The sequence below is a fragment of the Oncorhynchus clarkii genome, chromosome 12 (assembly GCF_045791955.1).
Source record: "Oncorhynchus clarkii lewisi isolate Uvic-CL-2024 chromosome 12, UVic_Ocla_1.0, whole genome shotgun sequence".
NCBI lineage: Eukaryota > Metazoa > Chordata > Actinopteri > Salmoniformes > Salmonidae > Oncorhynchus > Oncorhynchus clarkii.
Genome location: NC_092158.1, coordinates 90369297 through 90387078, shown reverse-complemented (window position 1 = coordinate 90387078; position 17782 = coordinate 90369297). Strand labels below are relative to the sequence as shown.

The 17782-nt window shown below is 42.9% G+C and overlaps 1 protein-coding gene across 1 annotated transcript; it reads right to left on the bottom strand.

The window, feature by feature from the left end:
- Window positions 1–9793: 9793 nt before the first annotated feature.
- On the bottom strand, window positions 9794–16638 carry LOC139422597 (NLR family CARD domain-containing protein 3-like). Its single transcript, XM_071173742.1, has 9 exons — window positions 16622–16638; window positions 16146–16262; window positions 15674–15834; window positions 13555–15346; window positions 13141–13314; window positions 12156–12329; window positions 11004–11177; window positions 10779–10825; window positions 9794–10347 (listed from the first exon to the last, which is right to left on the bottom strand). Exons 1-9 carry the CDS (start codon window positions 16636–16638, stop codon window positions 9794–9796), a joined length of 3210 nt encoding a protein of 1069 aa, XP_071029843.1.
- Window positions 16639–17782: the final 1144 nt, after the last annotated feature.

Sequence of the window (17782 nt, the reverse complement as noted above, 5' to 3'; positions counted from 1 at the left end):
ATACAGGACAGTCATACAGGACAGTCATACAGGACAGTTATACAGGACAGTTATACAGGACAGTCATACAGGACAGTCATACAGGACAGTTATACAGGACAGTTATACAGGACAGTTATACAGGACAGTCATACAGGACAGTCATACAGGACAGTTATACAGGACAGTTATACAGGACAGTCATACAGGACAGGACAGTCATACAGGACAGTCATACAGGACAGTTATACAGGACAGTTATACAGGACAGTTATACAGGACAGTCATACAGGACAGTTATACAGGACAGTCATACAGGACAGTTATACAGGACAGTTATACAGGACAGTTATACAGGACAGTTATACAGGACAGTCATACAGGACAGTTATACAGGACAGTCATACAGGACAGTTATACAGGACAGTTATACAGGACAGTTATACAGGACAGTCATACAGGACAGTTATACAGGACAGTCATACAGGACAGTTATACAGGACAGTTATACAGGACAGTCATACAGGACAGTCATACAGGACAGTTATACAGGACAGTCATACAGGACAGTTATACAGGACAGTTATACAGGACAGTTATACAGGACAGTCATACAGGACAGTTATACAGGACAGTTATACAGGACAGTCATACAGGACAGTTATACAGGACAGTCATACAGGACAGTTATACAGGACAGTCATACAGGACAGTCATACAGGACAGTCATACAGGACAGTTGTACAGGACAGTCATACAGGACAGTTATACAGGACAGTTATACAGGACAGTCATACAGGACAGTTATACAGGACAGTTATACAGGACAGTTATACAGGACAGTTATACAGGACAGTCATACAGGACAGTCATACAGGACAGTCATACAGGACAGTTATACAGGACAGTCATACAGGACAGTTATACAGGACAGTCATACAGGACAGTTATACAGGACAGTTATTCAGGACAGTCATACAGGACAGTCATACAGGACAGTCATACAGGACAGTTATACAGGACAGTTATACAGGACAGTTGTACAGGACAGTCATACAGGACAGTCATACAGGACAGTTATACAGGACAGTCATACAGGACAGTTATACAGGACAGTTATACAGGACAGTCATACAGGACAGTCATACAGGACAGTCATACAGGACAGTTATACAGGACAGTCATACAGGACAGTTATACAGGACAGTTATACAGGACAGTCATACAGGACAGTCATACAGGACAGTCATACAGGACAGTTATACAGGACAGTCATACAGGACAGTTATACAGGACAGTCATACAGGACAGTTATACAGGAGAGTTATACAGGACAGTCATACAGGACAGTTATACAGGACAGTCATACAGGACAGTCATACAGGACAGTCATACAGGACAGTTGTACAGGACAGTCATACAGGACAGTTTGTGGCTGTTTCTCAAGAGTCTGGTGGTGCAGTTCCCTCTTTTTGGAGGTTAGCAGGTCATTCAGTGGATGGTCAAGAGTGTGCATGTCCTTCACCAGATGCACTGCAGCCTGATCTCACCTGCTCTGCAGTGAGGGGAGCTGTGTTTGGACTGCTCCACCTCTGGAGATTATCCTCAAGGCCCTCCTCTGCACCCTGTCTAGTTGACCTGCTGCTTTTTACTGCATCCAACTAACAAAACTCCACCCTATTACTGCATCCAACTAACAGAACTCCACCGTGTTACTGCATCCAACTAACAGCATTCCACCCTATTACTGCATCCAACTAACAGCACTCCACCGTGTTACTGCATCCAACTAACAGCATTCCACCCTATTACTGCATCCAACTAACAGCACTCCACCGTGTTACTGCATCCAACTAACAGAACTCCACCGTGTTACTGCATCCAACTAACAGAACTCCACCGTATTACTGCATCCAACTAACATAACTCCACCATGTTACTGCATCCAACTAACAGAACTCCACCCTATTACTGCATCCAACTAACAGCCTTCCACCCTATTACTGCATCCAACTAACAGCATTCCACCCTATTACTGCATCCAACTAACAGCACTCCACCGTGTTACTGCATCCAACTAACAGCCTTCCACCCTATTACTGCATCCAACTAACAGAACTCCACCGTGTTACTGCATCCAACTAACAGCATTCCACCGTATTACTGCATCCAACTAACAGAACTCCACCGTGTTACTGCATCCAACTAACAGCATTCCACCGTGTTACTGCATCCAACTAACAGCATTCCACCGTGTTACTGCATCCAACTAACAGAACTCCACCATGTTACTGCATCCAACTAACAGAACTCCACCCTATTACTGCATCCAACTAACAGAACTCCACCGTGTTACTGCATCCAACTAACAGCATTCCACCGTGTTACTGCATCCAACTAACAGAACTCCACCGTGTTACTGCATCCAACTAACAGCACTCCACCCTATTACTGCATCCAACTAACAGAACTCCACCGTGTTACTGCATCCAACTAACAGCACTCCACCCTATTACTGCATCCAACTAACAGCATTCCACCGTGTTACTGCATCCAACTAACAGCACTCCACCCTATTACTGCATCCAACTAACAGAACTCCACCGTGTTACTGCATCCAACTAACAGAACTCCACCGTGTTACTGCATCCAACTAACAGCACTCCACCCTATTACTGCATCCAACTAACAGCATTCCACCGTGTTACTGCATCCAACTAACAGCACTCCACCCTATTACTGCATCCAACTAACAGAACTCCACCGTGTTACTGCATCCAACTAACATAACTCCACCCTATTACTGCATCCAACTAACAGCCTTCCACCCTATTACTGCATCCAACTAACAGAACTCCACCATGTTACTGCATCCAACTAACAGCCTTCCACCTTATTACTGCATCCAACTAACAGCCTTCCACCGTATTACTGCATCCAACTAACAGAACTCCACCGTGTTACTGCATCCAACTAACAGCACTCCACCGTATTCCAGACAAGGACTGACCAGTGTAGTATAGACTGACCAGATATTCAATTTTGAGGCCTTCCTCACTGACTGCCACACATGTGTGTTACCACTGAGGTTCGAGTCTAGATGAAAACCAAGATACTTGGTTGTTACCACTAGTACTTCCTGTCCTCTATCAATGGTACAGATTGCGGATGGTCTCTAGAAAAACATATCCCAATTTCCACAGACCTTTTCCCATTCAGGATCATGTTGTTGGATGTGGCCCACTCTTCCAGCTGCTTTACCTCCAAGCCCATGGAAGTATCCTCTTGGATGCTGGGTAATGGTATGGCTCGGGACAGCCCTATTTCAGATTGATCCGACATATGCAGCGTTTACCGTGAATGCAGTCTCCATGAAAGCAGGAACATTTCCTTAAATTTTAATTGCGCTGTAAAGCTTGACTTCAGTGACACGGATTGAATAGAGCCCTTTAAACCTGTTTCATCGGCAGCAGATATGAGAGTCAGAGTTCAGATGGTAACACAGAACTCCCTTCTATCTCGGCTCACTCAGGAACACAGCAGTCAGCTTCAAGTGAGTCAACACGTCGCGGCACCATGCCTCTGACCTAAAACCTAAAATCTGTATGACCTTGTAGGCCTATGTATGCTGTATATGAATATGTGTAGCCTGGCCTATAGGATGAGTATATTCAACCCTAGTCCATGTAGTGATTCAGGTGTTCAGATTGTAAAAACGAAGCGTTTTAAGCTCTCGCCCTGCGCCTGTTGGCTTGACATGTGGACATAACCCCTCTGATCAATCAGATATGGGCTTATTCTTATCATTAAAAGTAGTAAAATCAAGCTGTTTCCAAAGTTTACTGATGAGTAAATTCAACCCTAGTGAAAAGCCTATATGCCTACCAGGAAACGCTGTAGCTGCTTCAGGTTAGAGGGCGCAGGCCACTCTGTGACTGTCATGACCTTGGTGGGGTCCATTCGTAACTGTCCCTGTGCAATAATATAACCCAGGAAAGACACTGAGGCAGCATGGAACTCACATTTTTCAGCTTTAACAAAGAGCTTATTCTCCAACAGCCGTTGAAGAACTTGGTGAACGTGTTGCTGGTGAGCCTCGGGGTCCTTGGAAAATGTCAGGATGTCATCTAAATAGACAAAAACGAAGCGTCCAATCACATCCCTCAGCACGTCATTGACTAGTTTCTGGAAAACAGCAGGGGCGTTAGTAAGACCAAAAGGCATGACCAAATACTCAAAGTGACCAACTGGTGTGTTGAACGCAGTCTTCCACTCATCCCCTCTCTTATGCGAACAAGGTGGTAGGCATTCCGGAGGTAGAGTTTGGTAAACGCTGTGGCACCATGGAGGGGGGCAAAAGCAGACCTGATGAGTGGCAAAGGGTACTTGTTCTTTACTGTAATATCATTCAGCCCACAGAAGTCTACTCACAGCCTCAGTGACCTATCCTTCTTCACAAAGAAAAACCCAGCACCCACCGGGGAGGAAGATGGCGTGATAAGTCCAGCAGCCAGAGAATCCTGGATGTACTTCTCCATAGCCTCTTACTCGGAGCAAGAGAGGTTACACAACCGGCTATTGGGGAGAGGAGCTCCAGGCTGGAGGTCAATGGCGCAGTCGTACGGCCGTTGAGGTGGCAGCGACAGGGCGGGATGATTGCTGAACACAGGAGCTAGATTATGATACTCGGGAGGAACTGATGACAGGTCCGGAGGTTCTGGAATGAACTTGGGCACAGACAAGGCAGGGGGAAGGGCAGAATATAGACAATTAGAGTGACAAAATGAACTCCAAGTGGTTACCTTTCCGGCAGTCCAGTCAATCTGTGGGTTGTGTAGCTTTAACCATGGGATGGCCAAGAACCAGGGGAGAGTAAGGATAGTCGATTATGTGGAAACGGATCTTTTACTGGTGATTTCCAGAGAGACGCAGGATGACAGGGACGGTTCTCACAGACACAGGCACAGTCGAAGACTTTCTTCATCTCCTCCGTGAATCTGGAGTAGGAGAAGCAGATTGGGGACCGTCTCTCTCACACCGCCGTGGCCCAGGTGAGCGCTGCTCCACGAGGCAGCCAATCAGAAAGGAAATCTTGGCCCGTTCGCTAACATAAGAGTAGGGCAGCTGCTCAAATACTAGTGAACATTGTACCAAAAGCCTCTGCAAGCTCCGAGGTTTCCATCATAACGCTCGGGAGTCGGAACAAACGGCTCCCAGAGCGGAAGAGAAGGACTTGGAACTGGTTGTGAGCTCTGGGCGAAGGGTCGGCCCAGTAGGTCAGACAGGCTCTGAAAACTCCTTGATGTGCTCCAGAAGGGTCTTCAGGGCTTGGTCATGTTGCTCGAGCAGAGCACCTTGGCCGACGAGGGTTTGTGGAGAGTAGCAGAGTCTGCTGGGTTCATCTCTTTGGCCAGATCGTACTGTTACGCGGAGTGGAACAGGGAACCCAAGAGCAGACTCAGACGAGGAGACTGGGATGAAGTAACCAAGGTATTTATTGAAACACAGGGGGACAATGGAGTGCAGGTCAGGGGAAGCTTGGGCAGGTTGCTGGAAACCAGGTGCGGAGGCAGAGGCTGAAGCGAAAGGGGTTGAGACAAGGTAAGCAGGTCCAGAGGGGAATCCAACGGAGTGCTTGAGTGGGGAATCCAGGACAGAGTAGCAGGATAACGAGACGTGGGACTGGAGACAGGGACCAGAGTCAGAGCGGGCAGAACTGTAGCAGAGAGGAAAACAGCGTCAGGCAAGGAAATCAGGCACACCAGGATAACAGGATCTGAATAGTAACAAACGGCTGGAAACGTAGACTGACTGAGAAGAGATTACGATCTGGCAGTGTGGAAGTAGCAGGGCTGAGTATTTGTAGAGGTCTTGATTATGGAACAGGTTGCAGCTGGTGGGGATCTGCTCTGACTCCAGCACACCTGTCTCCGCCCACACAATCACACAATCACACACACACACACACACACACACACACACACACACACACACACACACACACACAAACACACACAAACACACACACAGAGAGGGAGGGAGGGAGAAGGAGAGAGTACTGGGGAGTGGCGGCAGGTCAAGGAGACACAGGATGAGCATTAGAAGGTGTTGCAGGAGCAGATGTGACAACTAGTTTGTCATTATAATATCCATTATTCTGTTATTATAATAGCCGCTATTCTGTCATTATAATATTAACTATTCTGTCATAATATGACTATTCTCTCATAATATCCACTTTTCTGACGTTATAATATCCATTATTCTGTCACTATAATATCCACTATTCTGTCATTATAATATCCATAATTCTGTCATTATAATATCCATTATTCTGTCACTATAATATCCACTATTCTGTCATTATAATATCCATCATTCTGTGATTATAATATCCATTATTCTGTCACTATAATATCCACTATTCTGTCATTATAATATCCATCATTCTGTCATTATAATATCCATTATTCTGTCACTATAATATCCACTATTCTGTCATTATAATATCCATCATTCTGTCATTATAATATCCATTATTCTGTCACTATAATATCCACTATTCTGTCATTATAATATCCATCATTCTGTCATTATAATATCCATTATTCTGTCACTATAATATCCACTATTCTGTCATTATAATATTAACTATTCTGTCATAATATCCATTATTAAGGTATTATAATATGATCTATTCTGTCATAATATCCACTTTTCTGTCATTATAATAGCCATTATTCTGTCATTATAATATCCATTATTCTGTCACTATAATATCCACTAGTCTGTCATCATATTATCTCCTATTCTGCCATTATTATATCCACTATTTTGTCATTATAATATTCACTAGTCTGTCATTATATTATCTACTATTCTAGAATTATAATATCCAATACTCTGTCATTATAATTCCCTTCTCTCCACTGGGATTCTCTGCCTCTAACCCTATTACAGGGGCCGAATCACTGGTTTACTGGTGTTCTTTCATGCCGTCCCTGGGAGGGGTACGACACTTGAGTGGGTTGAATCACTGACGTGCTCTTCCCCCTTGGGTTGTGCCATGGCGGAGATCTTTGTGGGCTATAATCGGCCTTGTCTCAGGATGGTAAATTGGCGGTTAAAGATATCCCTCTAGTGGTGTGGGGGCTGTGCTTTGGCAAAGTGGGTGGGGTTATATCCTGCCTGTTTGGCCCTGTCTGGGTGTATCATTGGATGGGGCCACAGTGTCTCCTGACCCCTCCTGTCTCAGCCTCCAGTATTTATGCTGCAGTAGTTTATGTGTCGGGGGGCTAGGGTCAGTTTGTCATATCTGGAGTGTTTCTCCTGATTTATCCGGTGTCCTATCTGCAAACTCCAGTGTTAATTGCAAAATTGTAATTACTTTGCCACTATGGCCTATTTATTGCCTTACCTCCTTACTTCATTTGCACACACTGTATACAGATTTTTCTACTGTATTATTGACTGTATGCTTGTTTATTCCATGTGTAACTCTGGGTTGGTGTTTTTGTCGCACTGCTTTGCTTTATCTTGGCCAGGTCTCAGTTGTAATGAGAACTTGTTCTCAACTGGCCGACCTGGTTAAATAAAGGTGTTCTCAACTGGCCGACCTGGTTAAATAAAGGTGTTCTCAACTGGCCGACCTGGTTAAATAAAGGTGTTCTCAACTGGCCGACCTGGTTAAATAAAGGTGTTCTCAACTGGCCGACCTGGTTAAATAAAGGTGTTCTCAACTGGCCGACCTGGTTAAATAAAGGTGTTCTCAACTGGCCGACCTGGTTAAATAAAGGTGTTCTCAACTGGCCGACCTGGTTAAATAAAGGTGTTCTCAACTGGCTGACCTGGTTAAATAAAGGTGTTCTCAACTGGCCGACCTGGTTAAATAAAGGTGTTCTCAACTGGCCGACCTGGTTAAATAAAGGTGTTCTCAACTGGCCGACCTGGTTAAATAAAGGTGTTCTCAACTGGCCGACCTGGTTAAATAAAGGTGTTCTCAACTGGCCGACCTGGTTAAATAAAGGTTAAATAAAAAAAAGGAATAAAAATGTGCGGGGGCACCGGTTAGTTGAGGTAATATGTCAAACATTTAGAACCTTGATAGTGCTGCTGCAAGTGTTATATGTTTTTTTTGTGTGTTTTTATTTTAATTTCGTTTTTGAGTACGTGTGCGTATGTGTGTGTGTATATATATATATATGCACCAAGGAAAATAAATGCTTTTATTTGACTTTATCATTCATTTTAATTGTATTTTTATTTTTTCATATGTATTATTATTTTTTGACTTTTTCTTTTTTTAAAGCCTGTGAATGTGGAATGTGTTTTGTTGGTTGATTGAAAAACAAGAAAACTTGATAAAACTTTACATTGAAAAAAAAAGAACTGCTCTTTTTTATTATACTGAACTCAAATATAAACACAACCATTTCTAAGATTTTACTGAGTTACAGTTCATATAATAAAATGTATTAATAGACCTTAATCTATGGATTTCACATGACTGGAAATACATCTGTTGCTCACAGACACTTTAAGAAAGTATGGATCAGAAAACCAGTCAGTATCTGGTCTGACCACCATTTATTTGCTTCCTGCAGCGTGACATAACATCTCATAGAGTTGATCAGGCTGTTGATTGTGGCCTGTGGAATGTTGTCCTACTCCTCTTCAATGTCTGTGCAAAGTTGCTGGATCTTGATGGGAATTGGAACACGCTGTCGTACACGTCTATCCAGAGCATCCGAAACATGCTCAATGGGTGACATGTCTGGTGAGTACTCAGGCCATGGAATAACTTTTTTCTCAGCTTCCAGGAATTGTGTACAGATCCTTGCGACATTGGGCCGTGCATTATCATGCTGAAACATCAGGTGATGGCGGCAGATGAATGGCACGACAATGGGATCTCATCTCCGTATCTCTGTGCATTCAAATTGCCCTCGATAAAATGCACTTGTGTTCGTTGTCCTTTTAATTGTTTTTACCTTTATTTAACTAGGCAAGTCAGTTAAGTACAAATTCTTATTTTCAATGACAGCCTAGGAACAGTGGGTTAACTGCCTGTTCAGGGGCAGAACGACAGATTTGTACCTTGTCAGCTCAGGGATTTGAACTTGCAACCTTCCGGTTGCTAGTCCACCACTCTAATCACTAGGCTACCCTGCCTGCCCATATCATGACATCACCACTGTTCACAACGTTGACATCTGCAAACCACTCACCCACATTACACCATACACTTGGTATGCATTTTTTAGGCCGGTTGGACGTACTGCCAAATTCTCTAAAACAATGTTCAAGGGTGCTTAGACTAATGAACATTCAAATTTCTAGCAACAGCTCTTTTGGACATTCCTGCAGTCAGTATGCCAATTGCACGCTCCCTTAAAACTTGAGACATCTGTGGCGTTGTGTTATTTGATTAAACTGCACATCTTTTACTGTCCCCAGGGAAGGTGCACTTCTTTAATCAGCTTCTTGAAACAGATGGATGATCTTAGCAAATCAACAGTAATAAAGGAATAAAGGATGGGATCTTTTATTTCAGCTCATGAAACATGTTTATTTTCGTTCCGTGTATTTACAGGAATAAACTGGCCCAAACTGGTGTGTATGTGGGTGTGTCCAGTGCATTTATGTCCAGTGTATGTGTGTGTCCAGTGTGTCTGAACTGTTCTCTCAGGGTTCAGGATCACGGAAAGAGAGAGTTACCATGGTTATTGTTTACAGGAATAAACTGGCTGAAACTGGAGTGTGTGTGTGTTACTCCATGTGATCAAACATAAAAACACATGATTAGAGTGAAACATTATGTTGTGTTTGACACAGGGACGACCTGACACAGGGACACTGAGGAGTCATTATAAAGCCTAAACCCTGGATAGAGGGGCTCAGTGAATGTGGTGTGGAATGTATACAGGTGGGTTAGTGTGTCAGAGGAGACTCTGTAGAAGGACAGAGTGCCGGCTGGCCAGTCCAGATACACTCCTACTCTGTGGGATCTGGAGGAGTGGACGGCTATGGTATGGAGATTATAATTGTGACAGGCATCGTAGCTGTTGTCAGAGCAGACCAGACTCCAGGACTTGTCATTACATCCAATCACACAGTCATCACCCTGTCCTCTTCTGCTGATGCCTTTATATGTTAATCCTATATCAGCCCTTCTCCCACTCCACGCTACCTCCCAGTAACAGCGCCCAGTCAGATCCTCTCTACACAGCACCTGTCTCCAGTCCTCAAATCGCTCTGGGTGATCAGGATACGGCTGCTCCTCTGTCCTATATGTCACCTTTGTGTTTTCCTCAGACAGAGAGAGGTGTCTGTTTACTGTGTTTGGGTCCAGTGTGAGATGACAGGCATCTGATGGATGAAACAAGACACAATATTAGAAATCATCATCATTCACATTAGAATGTTAACTCACTTCACTAATTAATTGATGTAGATGTTTCTAGGTATCAAAATGAGAAGCTATGGTGACTTGAGACTTGTTGAAAGATCATATGTTATACTGTAGGGCAACATAAAACACACTTATTCTGATTAATTACACACAATTACACCTGTATGCATGCATGAAAACACACACCACACACACCTGACTAGTGTAACAAACACACACATTGTCAAACCAACTCTTTCTAGACCCTGGTGTCCCTGATTTCTGCTTCTGTAGAACCACAGCTGATATTTAATATGACCAAGTAAGTCATGATGGTGGTCTTTGACTTTGGCTTAACTTGAATTAAGACTTATTCTTAGTCATATTCTTCACAGCAGTAAACACTCACATTTTTTAAGCCCAGGTTTCATTGTGTACTCTCCACCATGATCCACACTGTAGCGGTAAGCAGAATAATGGACAGTCAATGAGTGATACACGTGAACACACACACACACACACACACACACACACACACACACACACACACACACACACACACACAGCATATAACTTTGTTTGTCTTAAATCAAACATGTCTGATATGAACATTGACATAAACCCATAAACATACCAGAGTTTCTCCAGTCTGCAGTGTGGATCCTCCAGTCCAGCAGAGAGCAGTCTGACTCCTGAGTCTCCTGGGTGATTGTAACTCAGGTCCAGCTCTTTCAGGTGTGAGGGGTTTGACTTCAGAGCTGAGACCAGAGAAGCACAGCCTTCCTCTGTGAATAGACAACCTGACACCCTGCAAAGAGTAAAATCATGTTCAAATCACACTGCTATTCTGTGTTGGGGAAAAGTGTGGCAGTATATTTTTCCAATATATTCAGATATTTCAGAGTCCTGAAACCAGACATTCATTCATAAATGGATGTATCATTATTAACAATGATAAATGATCAAAGTACTGTTTGTAGATAGAAACATATGGTGCAAATATTATAGTAGACTGACCAGACCAGTTTAAAAAGCAGTATCAGTCAAAAGACAGACAGTGAGGTATCAGATTTAGATTGTATTGAGTCCACATCATATCTAGTTTGACAATGAAGCTAACATTTCAAATGTGGCTCTATACTAGAGAATTTTGGATAGGAGATCAAATGTTTCATATGAGGTGACAGTATATAATCTCTCAGCATTACCAATAACAGTATGATCTCTGTAACTTTCTCATTCATCATCATTCATAATTACTCATAATCATGGTGGCATCCACATGAATGTAGAAGTGTTTAGAAACATCATCTATTCTTACTTAAAATACAAGTGAAGTGACTCCAAAATGACAGGACATTATTCAGTTCTTATTGGGAAAAACATAATCCGAAACACAATCAGGACAAACTGCAAATGCATACAGCAAGGTTGTAGAGTCACAAGCTTTATGTAATCACTGCAGGCAAAGAATATGGGACCAAATACTAAACTTTTGACTACAAAATGCACAAAATGGTCATCCTTACTAAAACTTTTTCAAATGGGAGAACTACAAACGTCATTTCTAAACGGTAAAACAAATATGTATGATTACCTTCAAATAAAAGGTGACATTCTGTACCGTCGCATCTCAAATTCAAAATGCTGAAGCATAGCGCTAAATTTAAAACCGTAATCTTCACTGTCCAAAGACATATGGTGTGGACTGTGTGTGCCTGGTAAACACATGTGGATCTGTTAAATTAACAGTTATCAATTGTTGACCAACTACAGGAATACTGACCTCAGAGTCTCCAGTTTACAGTGGGGATTCCCCAGTCCAGCAGAGAGCAGCTTCACTCCTGAATCCTTCAGGTCATTGTTACTCAGATCCAGCTCTCTCAGGTGTGAGGGGTTTGACTTCAGAGCTGAGACCAGAGAAGCACAGCCTTCTTCTGTGACTCGACAGCCTGACAGCCTGCAAAGAGAAAAATTATTTTAAAATCACACTGCTAAACTTGTGGCAGTATATTTTTTCAACATTTTCAGATATGTCAGTGTCCATAAACCTACCATAGCTATTCATAAACGGATGCACCATTATTAAAAAGGTAAAATTATCAAAGTATTGCTTGTAGAGAGAAATATATAGTATACATATTTGAGTAGACTGACCAGACCAGTTTAAAAAGCAGTATCAGTCAAAAAACAGTGAGGTATCAGATTTAGATTGTATTCAGTAAAAAGTCCACACCATATCTAGTTTGCCAATGAAGCTATCATTTTAAATTTGTCTCTATGTTCCAGCATTTTGGATTTGAGATCAAATGTTTCCTATGAGGTGACAGTGTATAATGCCACCTTTTATTTGAGGGTATTTTCATACATATCTGTTTCACCGTTTAGAAATTAATGCACTTTATGTATCTAGTCCACCTATTTGAAGAAGTCATAAGTATTTTGACCAATTCACTTACAGTGTATTAAAGTAGTAAACAGCTTAGTATCCAGTCCAAAACTAGTTGGTTGCATTTGCAGTTTGTTTTGGTTTATGTTTTGCCCAATACTAACTGTGGATGATGACTGGAGTAATTTTATTTCTAAGTGAGTAGATAACATGCTTCTAAACACTATTAAATTAATCCTGATGATGCCATCATTAAGAAAAGCATGAATGAATCATGAATAATAATGAGAGCGAGGTACAGAGGCTACAACAAAACATGCTAACATATGTGTGTCTGGTAAACACATGTGGATCATTGTATTCCAAATACAAGAACACTGACCTCAGAGTCTCCAGTTTACAGTGGGGATTCCCCAGTCCAGCAGAGAGCAGCTTCACTTCTGAATCCTTCAGGTCATTGTTACTCAGATCCAGCTCTCTCAGGTGTGAGGGGTTTGACCTCAGAACTGAGACCAGAGAAGCACAGCCTTCCTTTGTGACTCCACAGCCTGACAGCCTGACAAAGAGATCATCATTATGATTTCAAACATACTGTCAATTTAACACAAGTAGTGTAGAAAGACAATGTCAGATGCATTTGGCTTATTCTCTCAAAAAACAGATTCATCTTCCGTCTCCTACAATTGTATGCGCTTATTGTCATACTAATGTGAACAGCAATGCATTGATTCAATATTCTCTAAACATAATATTTCTTCCTGATGATTAGTACTTAAATGTCATTTTATGTACTCACAGAGCAACTCTGGAGGCTTTGATCACTGGCAGCAGCCTCAGAAGACCGTCCTCTGATCTGGAGTATTTCTTCAGGTCAAACACATCCAGATTTTTTTCTGAAGTCAGCAACACAAAGACCAGAGCTGACCACTGTGAAGGTAAGAGTTCTTCACTGGAGACACTTCCTGATTTCAGGTATCTTTGGATCTCCTCCACTAGAGAATGGTCATTCAGTTCATTCAGACAGTGGAACAGATTGATGCTCCTCTCTGGAGAGGGATTCTCCCTGATCTTCTCCTTGATATACTTGACTGTTTCTTCATGGCTCTGTGAGCTGCTTCTTGTCTTTGTCAGTAGACCTCGTAAGTGCTTCTGATTGGACTCCATTGAGAGGCCCAGAAGGAAGCGGAGGAAAAGGTCCAGGTTTCCCGTCTCACTTTGTAAGGCTTTATCCACAGCACTCTTGTAGAAAGTAACGTCAGGCTTGTCTCTGAACAGCGAAGAAAAGTCCCTTGACGTTGATTGAGGTTCAGCCATTAGATTCTCATTGTTGTTGATGAATAAGAGTGACACATATACAGCAGCCAGAAACTCCTGAATGCTCAGATGCACAAAGCAGTACACCTTGTCCTGGTACAGCCCACATTCCTCTTTAAAGAGCTGTGTGCACAATCCTGAGTACACTGAGGCTTCATTGACATCGATGCCAGCCTCTTTCAGGTCTTCTTCATAGAAAATCAGATTGCCAATCACAAGCTGTTGAAAAGCCAGTTTTCCCAGTGACAGAATGCTCTCTTGATTCCAGAGTGTACCAGTCTCTTCTTTCCCAAGATACTTTTCATTCTTCTGTTTGGTATGAAACACCACAAGGTGTGTGTACATCTCAGTCAGAGTCTTGGGCATCTCTTCTCTCTTATGTTCCAGCATGTGTTCAAGGACTATTGCAGAAATCCAACAGAAGACTGGAATGTGGCACATGATGTGGAGGCTCCTTGATGTCTTTATGTGTGAGATGATTCTGCTGGCCAGGTCCTGATCACTGAATCTCTTCCTGAAGTATTCCTCCTTCTGTGGATCATTGAACCCTCGTACCTCTGTCACCTGGTCAACACACTCTGAAGGGATCTTATTGGCTGCTGCAGGTCGGGTTGTTATCCAGAGGAGAGCAGAGGGAAGCAGATTCCTCTTGATGAGATTTGTCAGCAGAACATCCACTGAGGTTGACTCAGTGACGTCACAACAGATCTTGTTCTTCTGGAAGTCTAGGGGCAGTCGGCACTCATCCAGACCATCAAAGATTAACAGAACTTTGTACTTGTCGTAGTTGGAGATTCTTGATTGTTTGGTTTCCATTGAGAAGTGATTGAGAAGTTCAATCAAATTGTGTTCTTCCGCTTTCATCATATTCAACTCCCGAAAAGGAAACGAAAATACAAATTGGACATCCTGATTTGCTTGTCCTTCAGCCCAGTCCAGAATGAACTTCTGCACAGAGACTGTTTTTCCAATGCCAGCGACTCCCTTTGTCAGGACATTTCTGATAAGTTTGTCTTGTCCAGTTAAGGGTTTGAAGATGTCGTTACATTTGATTGCAGTCTCTGGTCTTGCTTGTTTCCTGGTTGTTGTCTCAATCTGTCTCAGCTCATGTTCATTATTGACCTCTCCTGTTCCACCCTCTGTGATGTAGAGCTCTGTGTAGATCTTATTGAGAAGTGTTGGGTTTCCTTGTTTAGCGATCCCCTCAAATACACATTGAAACTTCTTCTTTAGATTAGATTTGAGTTCACGTTGGCAAATCTCAGCAAGCTCGTCTGAATCTAGAAATAACACAAAGGATATTAATATTACATCTGTTTTATTGCCTACTGTATTGTAGGACTGTGTTAGAAGGTTGTACATTACAATAAATTATTATCTTAAATTCCTGTGGAAACATGTAAATGTTTTCTTAATGCATTACACACTGGTGTTACTGATTATATTATTATTGATGGTTTCATTAATGTTGTCTCTCTATAAGTAGGTGTGTGTTAAGGCTGCTACAATAACATTGAGTTACACAGCTACTTTAGCTGTACTTTAGCTACAGCTTTTACATGTTATAAAACAGCATTCAACATGAGGCAGACAGCTCTTACTTTTCTCCAGTGTGTCAGCAAGCTCTTTCTGGTTCATTTTCCTCAGGTCGTGCAGTGTGATCTTCAGAGACCCCTTTCTGGCACTTCTCTCCTGCTTCTCATCTTCAGCGTCCAATTCTTTATCCTGCTTCTGACTCTCACAGACATGTGCGAGTTCTGGACTAAGGAAAACAGGACGACATACACTGAATATGGTCAGGTCTATATGTTGACTCTGGGAAGACTGACCACTGAGAATCTCTGACTCTGATCCCTCCTGTTGGTTTCTGTGGACAAAACATTGCAGGAGTGCACACACACACGGAGGGAATGTTGTGTTTGTTTCATATTGTTTTAGGACTGTGAAAATGGAAGAAAAGGATAAGCCTATGGATTATGAAAACAACAAAAATAAATGGGAAAATGGGAGAGGAGAAATGACAAGAGACAGTGTTGTTTAACTCACTGACCATAACCCATGAGTTCTTCTTACCTTTGTTCAGGTGAAAAGTCTACTTCTCTAAACTTTATAGGTTCAAGCATAGAACAGTCACTCTTCATGGACACACAGCTGGGTACAGGTGAGGCTGGTCTCTCCTGCTTGATTGGACTTCAACACAACAGAGACAAACATTAGGAATCTCATCTACTCTGAGCTCAGATGGGGAAACATGAGAAACGTTTCCTTCCAAAATGATACATATCCATTTATGGGAAATGCTAGTAGATTTGATCTTATTGTTTAAAGAAATTATGAAAGCAACTGGTGTGTTTTTTTCACTAGGTCATCATGGCATTATGTTGTTCAATGAAAATAAAATATATTTTATATATTATACATATAAATAATTCATTATACACATTACATTTTGGATAGATACTTAGACATCTATAGTGTTTACAGTAATTCATATTACCGAGCATGAGCTTCTTTAATCCCACTCCTCTGCTACTCTCAGCCCAGCTCACCTATCTCCATAGACCATCGTCTTTTGGTTCCCATATGCCCAATATATTGCAACTGTGCTGTGATGTCTTACATGAACCTTTCTAGTCGCATAGTGCGATGCCTGCTCCTGCTTTTCTCCCAGGCTTCCCATCATTACACACACCTGCTTTACCCCGTCACGCGCATCAGCGATTATTGGACTCACCTGGATTCAATCACCTCGTCATTACCTCCCCTATATCGGTTCCCCCGCTCTATTCCCCGCTTCAGCATTAATGTTCGTATGTCTTTGTATACCTGTGTGATGCTGGTCCTGTCACCTGTCTGTTCCTCATTAAATGTTCAAGTCCCGTACCTGCTTCTCATCTCCAGCGTCGGTCCTTACAGGATGCTGAAGCCACCAAACGAAGCATTAGGGAGTGCTGGCTTTCCGGTTAATGGTGACGTCGGGTCCGGGGGCCGCCACCGATGGAACCGGGGGTGCCTAAGCCAGCTCGTTGGGATGTCACGCCCTAGCTGGCTCAAGAGGTTTCTTGCCCCAGTTGGCTCGGAAGGTGCCCATTCCACGTCAGACCTCAGCCGGATCGTCAGGTATTTACTCCCAGCCGGCTCCCATGCCTCAGCGGGATTGACAGGCAGTCATTCCTCACCCGGATCATCAGGATCCTGTGCCTCAGCCGGCTCACCAGTCTTTCACGCCTCTGCTAGTTTGTCGGGATTTCACGCCCAGCCAGCTTGTCCAGCGCCCTTGCCTTGGCCGGCCCGTCAGGCTCACCCAGGTGGGACTCCGGGTGGCGCCTTTAGAGGGAAGGGTATTGTCACGCCTGCTCCTGCTCTTCCCCCCTGGCGCACAAAAGTGCTAGGTTCCCCAGCATTACGCACACCTGCCTTCCCCTGCCACGCGGATCAGCGATTATTGGATTCACCCGTCTGTTCCCCCGCTCTGTTCCCCCCTCCAGCATTAACGTTCGTATGGCTTTGTATACCCGTGAGCTGACGCTGTTCCTGTCCTGTTACCGTTCTGTTCCTCATTAAAATGTTAAACTCCTCATACCTGCTTCTCATCTTCAGCGTCGATCCACAGACTAAGTTAAAGATGTATTATTCTATTGTTGATTGACTGACTATGGCTTTCCAAATTCCCCAACACTGCTATTTCCAATGATACTTTAAATTAATAA

Bases quoted from the DNA above. Each gene is read 5' to 3' on its own strand.
- LOC139422597 (XM_071173742.1), bottom strand. The intron at 15,347-15,673 runs GTAAGAGCTGTC...TTCTAGATTCAG, and splicing joins TGCTGACACACTGGAGAAAA to ACGAGCTTGCTGAGATTTGC. The intron at 10,348-10,778 runs GTGAGTGTTTAC...TTCATCCATCAG, and splicing joins GAAACCTGGGCTTAAAAAAT to ATGCCTGTCATCTCACACTG.